The sequence below is a fragment of the Martes martes genome (assembly GCF_963455335.1).
Source record: "Martes martes genome assembly, chromosome: 4".
NCBI lineage: Eukaryota > Metazoa > Chordata > Mammalia > Carnivora > Mustelidae > Martes > Martes martes.
The window spans coordinates 9,690,703-9,709,163 of record NC_137891.1 but is presented as its reverse complement, the minus strand read 5'-3'; the positions used below and the strand labels follow the sequence as shown (position 1 = coordinate 9,709,163).

The following is an 18,461-nucleotide window of genomic DNA, read 5'->3' as shown; positions in this document are numbered from 1 at the left end:
ATTTACTAAATTAATGTGAACAAAATAATTCTTTAAGTTTGGCTCTATTGTGTATGAAAAAAGTGGTTAATAAATAGGGCAAAGGCATTCTAGCTCTTTCCAACTTTTATTTTTTTCAGTATTCCTTTATATTATCCAGTTAGTGAAAGAAGTTGTTTCTCATAACTGAAGAACTTTTAATCATGATTAGTAGAATGAAATTTGAAAACTCACTGATAACTAACTTACAGGTTTTGACTTTATATAATGACATTAAGTGATACTGAATTTGGGGACTGGATTCATTTTATTTTATCTGGTATGACAGTGGTAGAAATAATCCTTCTCTTTCCTTAATTTTGCTAGCCAACTGATTTTGAAAGGGTCCAGTTGAACCGAAATATTGGACTATTATTCCATGTTAAATTTTGAATTCTTAAAGTTGTTCTCTGAATTAGTTATCCTTCGATTTTATAATTTGAGATAACTGGCTAAGCATTTGTTACTGTTAGTATATAAACTACTTCTTTTTGGTATATTTTTCTTTTGGTGCAATCTGTTCATTTTTTTAAAATCAAATTTTATCTTTATAATTGGACACCCTTTTTCATTTACATTCCAATTTATCCTATCAGTCAAAATGCTGTTTGGTTTTCTTAGGCAACTTTAACTGGCACCTTATGGAAATTTCAGCAAAGACTTAACCAAAAAAAAGTTGAGGTTCTGTAGTCAGGGGACGATGAACTGCCCTTTGGACAGTACTGCCCAGCCTAAAACTGCTCCATCTGAATGTTTTATGGATATCTTAGACATCAGGTCTATGTTTGAAAGTCTGTCCTGGGCCAGGAGGCCAGGAGGCCCTCACCGTTTACACTGGGAGGTGCTCCTTCACGTCTTCTTTTCTAAGGAGGCTGTACTGGCAGGTACAGGAGAAGCCGCTGCTGCTCAGTATCTTGTGTCTCACCTGGCAGGCTCCTCTCCCAAAGCTATAATCCTGACAGAATATCACCAGATGAAAGGGCTCTTGTTAACAGCTTCAGCAATTCAGGGAATCACTTAGCAAAAAAAAAGTACAAATACAAATACAAAATGCATGGGTTATTTAATTACTCCGAAGTGAATAATGGTGTAGGCCCCGCCAATGCCCAGCCTCTCTGCAGCTCCGTGTCATCCACAGCAGGTAGTAATCCCCGTGCTTTCATGAAAATGGCCTCCTTGGCTTTTTTTCTTTACAGTTTGCCACCTAAGTGTACATCTTTCGATCCCTGAACAATACAATGTAGTTTTGTCAGTTTTTGTATTTTGCGTGAAAGGAACCATATGTTACGTGATCTTTTATGTTTTCTTTCATTTAGCTCTATTTTGGTAAAATTTATTCATATACGTAGCTGTATAGTATTGCATAACACGAATATACCACAAGCTATCTGTTATCCTGCTGGGGGCAGTTGAATTGTTGCAGACAGGCTGCTGTGAACATTCTTGTACACGTAGTATACCGCATGTAACTCCCATTTCTCTAAGGCCTACAGGAGAAGCATTGCCAAGTAATGGGTTTTTCAGATTTATTAGACAATTTCAAACCACTTTGTGAAGTCATCACACCAACTTACACTGTATTATTATAGTAATGTTAGATTTTAATGTTGTCTAACCTGATGGGTATGTATGTAGTAGGTACAAAATCAACTTGAATTACTTAAGGGACCTGACGTCTAAACTCCTATGTGTGCAAGCTTTAATGTTAATGATGTTTAGGAACCATAGGATTCAAGAATAGGGTTGGAGAGGGCCCAATACATAGACCATTGTTTACACACCCAAGTATAGAACCATCTGGGAGAAGCAAACTCTGGATTCAGAAGACTGTGTTGGTCTTGTTCAGTCCTTTCCCCTAAAGTGAACAGGAAAGTGAACCTGCTGAGAAACAGGCCCGGGGGGTTCAGCTGAAGTCCCTCCACATATGAGTGAATAGGGCCCTAGCCTTAACCCTGCCTGCATAGTAGAATCACCTGGGGAGCTTTGTGCTGCAAAAATACTTGGGCTTGGGGCACCTGGGTGGCTCAGTGGGTTAAGCCTCTGCCTTCAGCTCAGGTCCTGATCTCAGGGTCCTGGGATCCAGTCCCGCATCGGGCTCTCTGCTCAGCGGGGAGCCTGCTTCTCCCCTCTCTCTCTGCCTGCTTCTCTGCCGATTTGTGATCTCTGTATCAAATATATAAATAAAATATTAAAAAAAAATACTTGGGCTTCACCAGCTAAATCATATTGAGGGTGGGCAGTGGGGAGGGTAGAAGCATGACCAGCTAATCAATGATTATAGCTTACAATTAGATGAGAACCAGTGCAAGAGGTTGAGTTAATTACCACATAGTAATTAACCACATAAAGTCACATAGTGACTTTAAATGGAGAACACATTTTTATTTCTCTTAGTTCTCACTTAGTTGGACCTGTACCCCGGAATGCTTTAGAGGAAAGGCTTTTCCTTTCTGTGTCAATATATTTAGATTAGTTTGGTTTAGGGGGAAACCTTTTGCAGTCCCCGGAGTATCTCTGTAACCGCTCCCTTGCATAAGGCTTTAGGCTTGCCTTTGGTCACTCTAGCCAAAGTATAGTGGAACCTGCAGGTGCTCGTCCCTGGACAGCTCCTCACCTGCCTCACAGGAGATTGCCTCCAAAGGCAGGAAAGCCTGAGTACATTTCCCCTTAGCCAAATGTTTGTTTTTGTTATCATTGCCAAGGCTGTATTGCAGAAGTATCTCCCATAACTCTGCCAGCCATTTCAGCCTTTTCCCAAATCAATCTATAATTTGCTTTTGTCTTTTCAGATGATCACTAAAAGCATTTCATTGTTTACACTGGAACTCTTAGCTCCTATTTTTATTTATCGTTCATGCTTCAACTCTGTCTTAGCTGTTGTGTATATTAGCATATTTATTGATGTTGATAACTTATGATACAATTTGACCATCTGATTTTTAGCTTAAGTTTCTCTTTCATGTTAAGTTCTGTAATAAGAGCTACTTTGTAAGAGGTTATATGTGTATGAAATCTGCCTGTACTACTTTTTAAGCAAAAATCATCTTTTTCAATGTCACTTCCCTTTTCAGAATGGGCAACAATTGTATCGGCACATATATTTGGGCTGTAAAGAGGAAGACAATGTTCAGAAAAACTATGAACTACTTTATACTTCTCTTGCTCTTATAACTATTGAATTGGCCAATGAGGAAGTGGTTATTGATCTCATTCGATTAGCTATTGCTTTACAGGTATGCTTTTGTCATCTTTCAGTGAAAAAAAACTTTTTTTTATGAACTAGACACCATCTTTAAAGTGGTTTTACCTTTATCCAAGGGCATGAATTTTAAAAGGGATGTGTCTAGGTTTAAATAGAAAAATACTTCAGGTTATGACCATATTCATTGTTTTAACAAATATTGAGTGACCATCAGCTGTGTGTCAGATTTGCTCAGAGCCCTGGGAGTACTCTGAAGAGGGGCAGGATGGCCCCTCTACCCATACTCTCAGTCTAGTGAAGAAGAGGTCGTTACATAGTCATTACATATGTAGCTGTCTCATTGGAGTGTGCAAAGAACAGTATGTGATGGGACTGTATATCATATATATATTTGAGTGCAAGATATATATATATATATATGTACATGTGCATATATATATACACATGTGTGTGTGTATATTTGTGTAACCCCCCCACCCCTCCCAAAAGACTTGCCTAAGAAAGAGCTATTTGAGAGCTTGAACTCTCCTGTAAATGGATATTTATTACCCTTTCAGAATTCTTTAAAAAACAACTTCTTAGAAGGTAACATTTTTATCAGCACTTCAAACGACCTGTAGTTTTTCCATATAATCATAGAGAAAACGCTAATGGAGTCTAAGACCTTGATCTGTCAGCCATGTTTGTTTTTTTATTAAAGGACAGTGCAATTATCAATGAGGATAATTTGCCAATGTTCCATCGCTGTGGGATCATGGCGCTGGTTGCGGCGTACCTCAATTTTGTAAGTCAGATGATAGCTGTCCCTGCATTTTGCCAACATGTTAGCAAGGTAAGATGTTTAAAAAAGTCTTTCAACTTAGTTTTTATATAAAAATGGCTGATTTTCCTCTACTGCTGAGTATTTTTAATTTTCTATCAAATTATAATGATTTTGTGTCAAATTATGAAGATATTGCTGTAAAAGTGTGCATCACTTTTTCAGTAATAACTCTTTTGAAACTAAACTAAAACTACAGTTAGTGTGTATATTTTCTTTGATGCTTGTTCCTTTATTAGAGTTTTTTTGTATAGTGGTCAAGGAATGCACGGTTTTCTTCTAGAATGTCATTTGAATTCTTACCTGGTTGTTTTCCTTTTAAGCCATTATGAATCTCAGTATGTAAATTATTTTTAGTTTTTATACTATTTCAGTAATTTTTTTAAACCAGTCTACTTGAGCCAGGTCTCACAGGAAAACATTTGTTAGAGATTTGTCTTGTGTCGTTCAACTATGTTCAACTTCCCTCAGCAATAACTCATTCAGTAGCTACTTGCACAATTTAATATGCATTTCAGAGCCTCTGACTTACCTGGCAGAGAAAGTCCACTGTAATTTTATTCTTTAAAGATTATTGGTCAAGGAGAATCTCATTTTTCTGAAATTGGAAGCCCGTCTCTTAGTCCATGCTTACATGTAGGCTTTTAGTGCATTACAAGAAATAGAACTCATTCATTCATTAGACAAATGGTGACTATCTGTCTAATGCCTGCCGTTGCAAAAGCAGAGTGCCCCCTCTAAGTTGCTCACGGTGGCACAGAGGAGCCCAGCCTCAGAAGTGCATTGAGACCTCACGCAAACGCTACAGAAGGTGGCTGAGGAGAGTAAGGGTGCTCACAGCCTTGGGCTTTGTCAAGGGGCTTCCAATGCAGTGGCACTTGAGAAAATACATGTTCTTATCCTTTTGTAATAGGTTCAATTAAATATAATTTTTTTTTACTGCATGTTTTATTTTATTATTGGAGTTTTGTTACCTTCTGAATTTTTAAAATGATAAGTGTGAAAATAAAATGAACTCGCATGTGGGCTCTAAACATAGCTTAAATTCCAAAATAAAGTGCTGCTATTGTTATAAATGTTTAATTTCTGTGTTTTTAGTTTTCCAAATTTTCAGAGCCAAATCCTGAGGAGTGAGGGTTTTGATTTTTTGTTTTATTTTGTTTTTGGATATCTTTCAGGTTATTGAGATCCGCACTATGGAAGCCCCGTATTTTCTACCAGAGCATATTTTCAGAGATAAGTGCATGTATGTTAATTCTTTACATTTTAAGGAAGGGACACTGGCTTCAGAAACCAATCAGTGATGATTATAAAGGAGTAAACTGTTGTTAGCATATTTTCATATTTTTTGTATTTCTGTCAAATGCATCTGACTTCTTTCCCTTCCTATTAAAGTTCTTATACAATGTAAGTGTAGACTCATGTACACCCATAGTCAATCTTTGGTGAAAAAAAATTATCTTACCTTTTTTTAACATGGAGATGTATCTTTTAAATCTATCGTGTTCTCATATATAAATAAGCATTTCTTAAGAGAATACAATATCCTGGTCAAGACTTTCAGTCATAGGTAACAGCATTCACAAACTTGTGGGACAGAGACTGTATTAAGGAAAATCGGTATTATACCTGCACTCTCCCTTGCTCTTCAAACAAGAATATACATGTGAACAATACTTTATTCAGACTTTGGGGCTATAAAAGCAGTGTAATATTGAAAGCATCAGCATAAGATAATATCAGAGTTTGAGAAGAAAGTAGACCTTCATGTGATTGAGCAGGTGCTTCCTATCACTTCGCTGGCTGATATGCGTTTCATTAGCAGTCACTGAGCTGCAGTTTGATTTTCTTCTCTCAGAGTTTTAATTAGCATGAAGGTTAAAGCTGAATTTAGTCTTCTTCATCATTTAATGTGTGAATACCCACAGAATAATTAAAGGCTGACTTCCCCGTTGGAACGTTATTGGAGAAAGAATCACAGCAGAATGCCTAACATATGGGACTATATACCATGTGTTTTTATAGTCAGATTGGTCACCAAAAATACACTGATTTTTCTATCACTAATTACAGTTTAAATTGTATATATATTTATATTTAGGCTTTGATCTAGCATGCCTGCATGTTAACTTATTTTTGCTCAGTAATTTAAATAATGCTGAATGACTTTTGTTTTGATCAACCCGACAGGCTTCCAAAATCTTTAGAGAAGCATGACAAAAATTTATACTTTTTGACCAACAAGATTGCAGAGTCACTAGGCGGAAGCGGCTATAGTGTTGAGAGATTGTCAGTACCATATGTACCGCAAGTAACAGGTAAGAGGAGGGTAATTGGAACTCTAACTCTGGTGATTACATTTCGGTAATTTTTCCATTAACCCAGTTAGCATTGAAAATTCATTGTTTGTACACTTTACCACAGTTTTTCAAATGCTTAGGAGGTTTTAGTTTCACTTTAAAATTTTGCTCTTGAAAAACTTTAGTAAATCTCATGGATTTTATCGTCAGCAAATGGAGTCCTTAAGTGATTGCTAGTATTATACTTAATATATTAGTGTACTTCAAACAGAGAAGCCCATAGAAATCTTTCCTCATTAACCCACGTTGTGTTTGACTTATAGAAATACATATAAATTGTTTAATGAGTGATTTGTGACTACTGAGCTGAATGTCAGGTAACTGCTCTCACTGGAAAGAGCGCTGACTGTTCTGTTAAAAGCCTGCAGACCTTTTAAGAATGTGTTTTCCTCTGTGCACCATGTATTTCCTTCTGTTCTTTTCATTGCCTCAAATAATTCCGTTGTTTTTAAAGGCAAAACTGCATGGTGTTTTGCATTCAGTGTTTACTTTAACAACTAAAATCAAGAGTTTCTCTGTCCTATGTCTTTATTGTCATTTCATGGTCATATAAGTATTAAATTTGGTAGAAGAACTAGTTCTTGCTTTGGGGATACTATATGAGAACTGTTTGAGTTAGGTAGTTTTCTGGATTAAATACTAAAAATAGTATTTGTAAATAGCTATCTTTTTTATAACATGGATCCAAAACATACATGTTATAACAATGACAGTTCATAATGCTCTGAGATGTTAATGAATGCTTTTGCATTTTCTTTTACATTCTAGAATACGAAAGGTTCTATACCTCATGAATTCGTTGGGGATATAAAAGAGCTAAAAACAAAACAGTAGCACAGTTTTGTAATTTAAAACAGTTTTTTAAAAAGACCTTAAAAATATTTCATTCTTATAATTTGGATTTAGCTCTCTTTCCTTCAGGCAGAAAACCTCATAAACCCAGGCACAAGCACAAAGGTAAATGCAAGTATCAGTTTGGCCTGCCCTTCCCTCACCTTCCTATAGAAAAATAGCTTAATAAAATGTGCCTTTTAGAAATGGAGCCAGTGGCCCGTATGTTTTACGTAGTTATAAGTTCATTGGTTATTTCCCTTTACCTTCCCAGTAGCTGTAGTGTATTTTCACCCTTCTTGTTTCCTTTTACCCTGTTCCTTTAACTCTTTAACAGATGGACTCTTAACAAGTAACAATTTTTAATGAAAATTATGGTGCTTTTTGTTTTTTAACAGATGGCTTGCTCTACGCCCTCCCCCCCCCCCACATAGATGTATTCTCATTCTTAATGCCTCTCTATCATTGACTGGAGGAATTCTGAATATTTCAGTATATATTTAATTATGTAACTGCATAGAAATTCCTCAGTTTGAATAAGGTTTTTTTGATTTCTAAAAACTTCAATAGTTTAGAATCACTCTTTGGCACATACGTCCTGCCTTAATGCAGAAAGATTCTGAAGACGTAGTGATACTTTATGGTATAATCGATTGGTTATTAAATTTTTGTTGTTGTGTAACCATCAGGTATTCATTTTTAAAAATAAGAGATTTAAGAAGACTATATCAAAAGAAAAAGCAAAACATAGTTTCTCATGTATCATGCATATACCTGTCATCATGAAAATATTAGCAGTCAGTTAGTATGCATTAACTCCGTGCCAATCACTGAGACAAGCACTTGTGTTCATTTTCTCATTTAACCCTTGAAGGTTAATAGGTAGTAGTAGTATCTTTGTTTAAAAATGAGAGTAATGAAATGGAAATTAAATAATTTGATTAGGTAACACTGCTGCTTTCCATGTACATAAAGATTGTTCAGTCATCCATACAGATCCAGATTGTTTTTTTCATGTATTCCATAAACCTTCACTGAGTGCCTATTATATACCAGACATTGTTGTGGATTTTGAGGGTAAAAAGATGTTAAGGATTAAAATCTGGTGGAGAAGGTGGACACATGATTGAAATATAATGGTAGTGGTTCTAGGGAAAGAAGAGTGGTCTGCCTAAAGTTTATTGAACTGTTGGTGACCAACATATAGTAAGTGGCCCATAAGTATAAGATGTATAGCATTTTTGTTTATCCCAAATCAACCTAGAACTTGAGTGAATATGTAGGTCTAGGCATGTGGTAAGTATTCCTTCATGAAGGGGTACAGTAATACTGAGTAATATCTCAGCTAGACCAATCAAGGTGTCAGTGACTGTAGTGAACTTGTATAATTAAATGTTTATGAGTATTCACAGTTTCAGCTTCTGTGCAAATAGAAACAAGAATGCACAAAATAGGTGGAAGTCTCTACTTTCACAGGACTAATAGTCTTTCTCAACTGGGTTCCTCGTGTGGACCACAAAGCACAGATGATTTGAGTGACTATTTTGTCAGTTCCCCCGTGGTGGCGTTTTACCAGTTTAATTCCAGATGCATAGCAAAGAAGCTAATTCATTACACAATTTATCTCAGATAGGACAAATAACTGGACAGTTAAAGCAGACCTTCAGGGCTGTGATCAGAGAAGTTTGGGGATCCCAGGCAGCAGCTAGGAGAGCATTTGGTCCAGGTTTGGTGGGCAAGGGATGTCTTCCAAAGGGAACAATTCCTAGGAGGAGCCTGAAGCAGGTGTTTGGTGTTTCTTTCAGAAGTGTGATGATATGTGTGAAAGAATGAATGTAGGTAAGAACATGATTCTTCAGGGAATTAGTATGAAATTAGTGTACTTGGACTGAATCAGAGGAATAGGGTTGGGAACTGTAGATCAGGTTGCATAGTTTATACTGTTCTGCAACACTGGGGAGTCAAGGAATGATTTTAACTCAGGTTAAGCATTGTTCAAGTATTACTCTGGTGGTGCTTTAGCAGAGTGGTGAGGAGCAACCATTTAGAATGCTCTTCAGTAATCTCCAGGAGAGAGGACCAGGGCCTGTACTGAGTGAGAATGCAGAGAAGTGGATAGATTCTAGGAAAACCTACAAGAAAGAATTTATAAGCACTTGATTGGTATGAAGGAGCAGGAGAAAACCAAAGATTTGTCTTGGTTTCTGCCTTGGACGCTTAGGTGGAAGGCACACCAGTGAGAGTAAGAGCTGAGTATATTTTCTGCTTCAGTTGCTTTTTTTTTTTTTTTTTTTGTAGAGTTGGGTCGTATGACAGGGTTTAAGTGAAGAAAGAAAAACGTATTTCAAACAGATGTAATTGTCTATATGTTGTTTTGGATCTTGGATGATAGAAGGATGGAGTTTTTATTAACAGAGATGAATAGGAAAAAGTGGCTAGTTTAGGGGATCAACCTCTTGCTAAGTATCTTTGACAGTGAGCAACCAAGTAGGGTGCCTTGTAGGCAGTTAAGAGTCAGAGACGGGTTTTGTGTGGGAATTCAGAGGTTGTAATGAGCATAGCTCTAAGAATTGCTTCTAAACTCCAGGTTCTAGTTAGAAACAATAAGAAGAGATGATGGTCACCATTGTGAATAGCAGACACAGGACGCAGAGCAGGAGGAGGGATGGGAAAGTGGTGAGGGCACAGCAAGCAGTGTCTGGGACTACCCCAGCCCATTTTAAGGGTGGGAAATAATAGTCTCCCCGGAGGTTGTATAAATCAGACACTGAGATGGTGACAAGGCAGTTCTCTAGACAGCAGAATGGTATAGTCCACGGAGGCTGCATTCAGTAAGCTTGGAAAAGCAGGTCAGGAACAGACACAGGTGGCCCATGGGAACCAAGGGCATTAAGTGCATAAGCTCTATTTTAGAAACCTTACGTTCGAGTAGATGTCCATGATATCTGATTATAGATGTACCTGGGCTTTTCTGCTTGACTGCTATAAGCAGGTGATTGTATAGGTCAAAAGGATAAAGTTCTGAGAATATAACATTAGAGTTTCCCATTAGGCTTTATTTTCTTCCCTTTAGAAATTTTTAATCTTCTTAAATCTACTTCCTCTGGAGTATGTTCTCATTGATTTTTGCCACCTAGTGATTCCTTTCCTGCCCTCATGTCTCTCTTCCCCTTTTATTTTTATCTTTGACTTAAAGCTGACTCTTCTGTGCTACCCATCAGCCTTTGTATGTTACCCTAGAAATCCTTTTATGCTGGGTTTTTTTTTTTTTTGTGAGAAACAGGCTATTATTCCTCATTTTGAGTTCTGATGAGGCCTCAACAGTTAACCAGCTTAGAAGATAAAAGCAAGTCAGCATTGATGAGCATATACTACTTTGTAGCAGCTCCATTGATGTCATTATGTTTGGTAATTTATATCAAAGCATATGATCACGAGGAAACAAAGGGTACAGTGTCTAGGTTGTAGTCATAGACACAAGCAGGAGATGAAGTATTTTCAATCTGAAATCCATAGCAGAGCAATCTGTATTGATGTATCACAGTTGAATAGATATTCATCCATACTTCCAGCCTTCTTACAGCAGAACCCAAGTGAATCCTGTGTGGTAGCTGAAAAGCAGAGAGTTTGTCACTGAATTCCTGCTGTGATTGCCAGGATAAGGCATTAGTTTACATGTCTTAGTACCAGGCCCAGGAAATGTTTGAAGGGTGATATTAATGGAAGGGTGATAGGGGAAGATCAGTCATAACTGATAGTTTTTGTGTCTGGAAGAAAGAGGGATAAGTGGAAATAATTGCAGTAATATTTAAAATTTTAAGGAAGTGATATAATATTCATTTAGGCCTTAAAAGATGTGAGAATTTATATAGTGGGAGGATGTAAAGAAGGGCAAGTAATAAACTGTTCCCAGTAGGGGTCTTTGTTTCTAGAAAAGCATGGAAGGCAGAAGGCCAAAGCGTGCTCAGAGATGGGAGAATAGCACATTTTACTTGAACATTAGATAAATTAGGGAGTGGTTGAAATTGCTGTTGGTAAGATCTGACCAGAGACCCCAGAATGACTTTTTAATTCATCAAGAAGTAGGTAGGTTGGTGGAGTGATGTGGTTAGTGTTTTAAGAAACTTAAGATATGATGGTGGCAAAAAAAAAAAATGATGGTGGCATATAGGTAGTATTGTAGTATTGTAGTATTGCTGTTGTCGGGATGGATTGGGTCAGTGATTCTCATCTGAGGGTGATTTTGCCCATGCCAGCAAACATTTATCACTCCTGGAGACATTTTTAGTTATCACCACTGTGGGGCAAGGAGAGGTGGGGTAGCCCTACTGTCTTCTAGTGGATAGAAGCTAAACATTCTGTAATACACAGAAACCCTCCCCCCCCACCACCACACACACACCACAAGAATTATCTGGCCCAAAATATTAGTAGTGCCAGGATTTAACCCTGGCTAAGTTAAGTTGTGATAACAAATAATCATAGTTGCTTAGTGGTTTAAAGCAGTAAATTGTTACTCAAATTAACTAACTGTGCATAGCTTCATAGCATCCATATCTGGAATGATGGAGATTCCAGATATGATATTCCAGATACTCCATCATCCAGGCTCACGGAGCAGCTGCTCTCTGAATACTGCTTGTACTTTATTGGCCAGAACTAGTTACATAGTCCTTCTAAACCACAGAGAAGCTGCAACTGCAGGCCTCTCTGCCTTGAAAGAGGGTGAACAACCATATTTGATCACCAGCATTAATTACCACCATGGACGGCTCCGGTGAGTAGAAGAGTGGTCAGTAAGAAACCAGTTTCCCCATTTGTGCTGGCCTTCTTGTAGTTCTTCCTTCTTGACTCCTGCCGTAGAAGAAAATCACAGTTTGTATAAAATAGGATTAGAAAGATGGGGTGCTATCAGTCATAGATTCTAGAGCTGAGTTTCCCAGCTGCTGTAGGGAACATTCCAGATGTATCCGCATATTGATCTCCTTAGCCCTTCTAGTAGCTCTTTGGGGGCTGGGCAGTCAGAGCCCACAGTGTGAGCAGCCTCTTCCAATTTTCTCTGACGTGTTTTAAACCCAATTGTAAAAGCTTGGGAGGCTCTCTGTATCAGTGTGTGGGCCGTATTTGTTTAGAATTATAATTAAGACTAAAAATGATTTACTTCTGAAATAACACTGTTAGCAAAATAAAAGGGAGAGAACAAATAGATTGGGTAGGAAGCTATCCTAAGAATTCAGGCAAAAAAGATGCAGAATTTTAATGATGGCCCTTTTGAAAATAGGGCAGTGTGACATAAAGATGGTTTATTAGAGATGTTAAAGTTGGGTTTAGAACATGTTGAGTAGAATTGACTAATAAGAAATTGGAAATACTGGACTGGAGCTCAGAAGAGAACGTGTACTTGTCAAGTTCAATTGTGGTTGAATACATCTCTGACTCTCTGTATTGGAATACATAAAGTATTGCTTCCTTTTTTTTCAGATGAAATCATAGCTAATGTGTTTTTCCAGCACCCTGTGTTTCTCCAAGTCCTTCATTACTTGTGTAACTATTTGTTTGTTTTGGGTCTTATCTCTCATACTGTAAGCTGGTATGGACTACATTCAGCAGTTTGTCCCTAATACCTAACGTGGTGTCTAATGACTTAATAGATTTGTTGAATGTGGAAGGAGAAAATCGAAATTTAAAAAAAAAATGTGTGTGGGCGCCTGGGTGGCTCAGTGGGTTAAAGCCTCTGCCTTCGGCTCAGGTCATGATCTCAGGGTCCTGGGATCGAGCCCTGTATCAGCCTCTCTGCTCAGCAGGGAGCCTGCTTCCTCCTCTCTCTCTGCCTGCCTCTCTGATTACTTGTGGTCTCTGTCTGTCAAATAAATAAATAAAATCTTTAAAAAAAAATAAAAAAAATGTGTGGGAGGAGATTATAATTAAAAAAATTCAAATTTCCACAAAATGGTTAAGCATAAAGTGGGCCTAAGAATAGCGGTTGAACTTTACTGGGTGGGAAGACACACACTCTTTTGGGAAGAGTGGTTAAGTGCAGGATTGTAACTGCAGGGATTAAGAAGAGTAGGTAGAGACATATAGAGAGCATTTGGTTCAGACCAAGCACGTTTGCAAAAGTGGGGAGAAAGTAGATTAGCTAGAGCATTTAAGTGAAGAGCAAGGTTTTCCGGACTGGTGGTTGACTTAAGCAAAAGCTGAGCCAGTGGAGTTGAATGGCTGGAAAGGGTAGAGAAGGAGCTATTGACTGAAGCAACAGATCTTTCAGTCTGCAAATGTGGTGCATGGTAAACACTTGCAGACATGGGTTCCTGCGCTAGATCCACAGTTAGTGCACAGCTTTCACTGTTCAGGGGAGAAATGAGAGATATAAGGGCAATATAGTGAATGTTAGTAAAAATGGATATATTCATTTTAGATTATGTAATTCCTCCTTTTGCTGTTGACTTTTGTTTTATTTTTTCTTAAACTATTAGGGAAGTGGTAATATTTGCTAAATGTTTCCTTTTTGGAAAATAAAACTATTAACCTTAGTTCACCCCATCAGTTCTATTTTTTTAATCTGCTTGATGAAACTTAAAAGTCTGAGAACACAATGCTTTATATATTTAAAAAGAACAAAAAAGAAAACTTTATTTTCTATGATCTTTTGAAATCTGAAATAAGTAGAGGTTTTAAATGACATACCATTTCTAACTAGCAAGTAACGGGGAAAAACCATTTTGATTTTAGATGAAGATCGACTTTCTAGAAGAAAAAGTATTGTGGACACCGTATCCATTCAGGTGGATATTTTACCCAACAGCATTCCTTCTGATGATGTGGTAAGTTGCTGGGAGTGTATGACGGGGTACTTTCTTGAGCTAGACATCAATTTAAAAGAACTTTTTGCTCCTCCATACTTTCAAACCAGAGACAAATGAAACTGTAAATCATCCCTCAGATCAACAGCGCTTTAGTAGCCATTAATCTGATTTAGCCTTGAGCTTATTTTTTATTTATTTTACTAAACTCACGTCAGCTCTCAGTAAAGATACATAAACTTAACATTATGTATTGAGGTCATTAGGTTTTATATTGTAATTTAGTGTAGTAAAAGGAACTGAAACAGACTTTTTTTTTAAATCAGTAAGAAATGTTATATAAGGCCTGTTATTAAACTGGGTGGGTCTCCAAATCCTATTTAATTTTTGAAGATTTATGAAACAGATTATGAGAATAAAGGGAACTGTACAATCTCACATGAAGGCAAATACTCCATGGAAGTTTTCAGAGGCTTATCTGGGAGGGTGTATTTTTTATTGTTTGATAGTAGCTATAATGGATTTAATATAGGCTGCAGTGTATCAGTGCCCTACTACTCTTTAAGGACTGTGACTTATATGAAATGTCAGAGATTTGATGCTCTCCTCCTGTTTAATAGAGCACAAAAGTGTACCTGAGTTTTAAGAAGAGGAAAACAGCCAGTATTGTCTAGGAGTTACTCTGCACAAATCACCAGATAATTTTTTGATAGGCTAGTAAAAATGGTGAAGTAGCGGGATGTCACGTCAGCCTCCTCCTTGAAGTTTATCTATTGTTTGCCTTCCTAGGTTTTTCGTTCTTTCTCATGGTATAGTATAAATAATTTAAGAGATTATCCATCCAAGAAAAAGGGAAGGAATTTGTCTTAATTCATGGTGTCACAGCCCCCCCCCCCCCAATCCCTGTCAGTCTTCAGGAATTACAGCTTTCTGGTGGCAAGGTTCCAGCGGACTAGCTTACATCCTTTAGGCTGTTCCACTCCCCAGTAAGTAGAACTTGTCAGTTTTATTAAGAAATTATCAACGTAGTGTCAAGAGCAGTTAAGAGTCAGTTAGTGTTCATTTTGAAATATGGTGGGTATAGTTTCTTGCCAACTTAAAGCTCAAGAAAAATCATCTTCCTTAAATTCACCTCTTGAAAGCCACTTTAATTTATATATGTTTTACTCTTCAGGAGAATATTGTACTAGCTCTGTATTTTAATGAGTATTAATTTGCTGCTGTTACTTTTGGGAGGGTTAATCTAAAGCTTTAGTTTTTACAGTTTATCAAGAGTGCAATGAATTTTATTGAGTGGTATTCCATTCTCCTTTTGTTTACTATTTTTATTTAAAAAAATATATATATAGCACTTCAAGCTATTGAAAACAAATCAGTCCATTTTGGTAAAATGAACTGAAGAAAACATTTGTATGAAGACTTACTACAGGAAGAAGATTCTTAAACATACATTTTACAATTAAAAGTCCATTAATATTGCTTGGAGTACTGGGTGTGGTGCATAAACAATGAATCTTGAAACACTGAAAAAATTAAATTAAAAAAAAGTTAATTAATATTTAACTTATTAAAGACCCTGTTCTCTTTGCTGTAAGCCCTAAGTCAAATATGCTGCACATATTTGAGCATTTGAGAAGTTGAGTATAGTTTATTATAAGATTTACTTGAGCACATTGGAGTTTCAGACTCATTTACCATTATGTAATCTGATTTTGCATACAGAAGACAAAACAACATTACCTTCAGAACTAATTAATTTCATAGCATGGAGAGGAGAAATTCACATCAGTTAAGTGTTCACCAGTTAATGGTTTAACAAAATATCAAACTATGAATAAGTGTATTTGCTAACAATGAATCAAATAAGAGAATTGCTCATTTAAAAAACACAGTACTCTTGTATTTGATCAAAATTATGTGGAATTTTAAATACATAATCCTGATTAGTCCTCAGATATATTCAATATCTGCTTTTAGTGCTTATAAAATTCTTTTATAGAAGTCAGAATGTTTAGATAAGATCATAGCAAACTTCTGTTTTCCCTAACTATGACTCGGATTATTACTATAGTCTATTGAAATCACCACTCATTTCTTCTTTCTAAAAGGTAATAGTGCTTGATTATTTTGGGGAATGGATGGGAGGCTATACATACTACATTTTGAGTGCATATTGAATTTTTCTTTGTACAAAATTAAGTTACAGGTTGGCTAAAAAGAATTGTCATTATTCTAGGACAATAAATTGTCATTTATTATAAATAAATTGTCATTTATTTATACACTCCTGCCTTTTCCCAAATACGAGTAAAGAAGCTTGCATGTGTGCTAACAAAACAAGTCTAGTGTAGTATTAGTTAGACGCTGCTCTCCTAGGTGCTATAAAATTAGTAAGATATCAGTGGAAGCAGCATAACAACTAGCCTGATTGGAAAAGGACAGACAGATCTTACGTAGGCTTAATGGTGTTGTATAGCCTAGGTTAGAGTTGTAGATCATGAATAAGGGCAAAAGTCATCAAGAGTAAAAGGATTGTTGAAATTCCTTGAGGCTGGTGCCTTTGCATCATTTCTCCAGAACACACAAATCACCGGTGTTCTAGAGAGGCAAACAGACTGTAGTTTGGTTGGGCACCAAATAAAGTAGATGTCTTATATTTAACAGCTACATTCTATGAAAAATATGAATCACTGAACACTAATATAAAGCAGTTGGTCTTTTTTCCTTTTTAAATAGAATCTACAGGGGCACCTGGGTAGCTGAGTGGGTTAAGCCTCTGCCTTCGGCTCAGGTCATGATCTCAGGGTCCTGAGATCGAGTCCTGCATCGGGATTTCTGCTCAGCGGGGAGCCTGCTTCCCCCTCCCTCTCTCCCTGCTGCTCTGCCTACTTCTGATCTCTCTCTGTCAAATAAAATCTTTATAAATAAATAAATAAATAGGATTGACAAAAGGAAAGAGTGGGAAAAAAGATTGAAGCCAAATTATAGAAGGTTTTATCACCTGCCTGAGGGCTTTGTGTGTAATGTGGTAGGAAGTAAGGAAACACTGAAATTTGGGCAGTGTCATTACTGGGACAATGCTTTCATGAAAGGAATCTCGGAAGTGTGGCCAGACTGAACTGGAAAAAAGAGGCCAGAGGTAGAGAGGCCAGCTAATAGCTCCTTTTAATAGCATACAGTTTGCGTAAGGAGGACCTGCAGTAGCCAGGCTGGGGATAAGGAAAGGGGCCAGAGAGCAGTAGCCTGTTCCAGAGTGGGATGGGCACAAAGAAGTGACTAAAAGGGAGTCTGAGAAAGAAGGTTAAAAGCAAGAAAGAGAGGGACAGAGTGACTGCAACATGGTCCTCCAAATTAGGGAAAACACAAACCAATAGAAAAGACTTCTTAGAATAAAGAACTTTAATTTTTCACTTACCTGGGATTGAATAGGTAATAATGAACAGTTCTGTGTAACAAGAAGGCTGGCCTCATAGTTCTTCTGTGTTCTTTTTGCTGTACTGTAGTTGTTTCTCAAAAGTCTAAAACCCTAACCAGTGGGTTTTTTTCATTAAGGTATTAGACTACTGCTAGGTACAAATAATTAATGAGCCAGAGCCTAATCCTGTATGTCTGCTCCAAATATCTAGAACAAAGCAACTGAAGATTCCCAAGTTTAATCTGACTTCAACTAGAAATATGAACCCTCAGTAGAAAAACTGAGGTAGTGGAACTCTTGCTGCTTCATTTCCAGCTAAAGCCTTTGTATTACAGAGAAGCTAAGGTGCAAAGCACGAAGTCTTGCTTTCATTAGTCTTGCTGCCTTAGACTTAGCAAAAGAAGCTCATGAGCTAAAATTAGGGATGACCAGAGGCCCAGGCAAGTACTCAGGTATCATTTCTTAACTTCTATTCAGAGATACTTTAGTAACTGTGTAAATTATTCCCCCTGAAAATATGCTGGTGCCATAAAAACTATTACTGATTTTTGATCATAAAGCTATTGATTTCATGCCTTTTATATGTCTCAAAGCAAGAAAGGAGGGAAGCTTTTTATTAAAGGGTGTTTCTGGAAGATAAGTGTAGGTGGTTTACCTTAGAAGACCCAGAATATGATTGCTTTAAGATGTTAACTGTACTCACTGGACACTTCCCAAAGAAGTGATTCTTGCTTTTAAACCATTAAAGTTTTCAGTTTATTTTTTGTTTGTAAACTGTATACGGCACCAAAATTACAGAGGGTATAGAGTACTTAGTTTTCATGTATTACATAGCTGAACTATATTTACATATTTTCTCTGCCTTGAATATCTCAAAGCACTGTTCACTTAGGGAAGCCTAGTTCAGCCAATGGGACTCAGACCTTGTTGCATATCCCATGAGAGGAGATCGAGTTCTGTAATTCAGTGGTGGTTGATTCTGCCAGGCCCACATTAATCCCTGCAGTAGGAC

General features: G+C 37.1%; 1 protein-coding gene and 1 long non-coding RNA gene across 3 annotated transcripts in view; one reads left to right on the top strand and one right to left on the bottom strand.

Annotated features, from left to right (window-relative positions):
- EFR3A (EFR3 homolog A) overlaps positions 1-18,461 on the top strand; it is a 108,410-nt gene that overhangs the window by 78,459 nt on the left and 11,490 nt on the right. For both annotated transcript variants that reach the window (XM_080801461.1, XM_080801462.1), the window contains exons 15-19: positions 3,090-3,251; positions 3,921-4,052; positions 5,219-5,286; positions 6,231-6,358; positions 13,964-14,055. In XM_080801461.1, the coding sequence (XP_080657587.1) occupies positions 3,090-3,251; positions 3,921-4,052; positions 5,219-5,286; positions 6,231-6,358; positions 13,964-14,055 (582 nt within the window). The remainder of the gene's footprint in view (positions 1-3,089; positions 3,252-3,920; positions 4,053-5,218; positions 5,287-6,230; positions 6,359-13,963; positions 14,056-18,461) is intronic.
- Positions 9,528-17,842, bottom strand: LOC308341489. The gene is made up of 3 exons (XR_013966711.1): positions 17,450-17,842; positions 11,992-12,085; positions 9,528-10,842 (listed from the first exon to the last, which is right to left on the bottom strand). It is a non-coding gene; the product is annotated as an uncharacterized lncRNA (long non-coding RNA).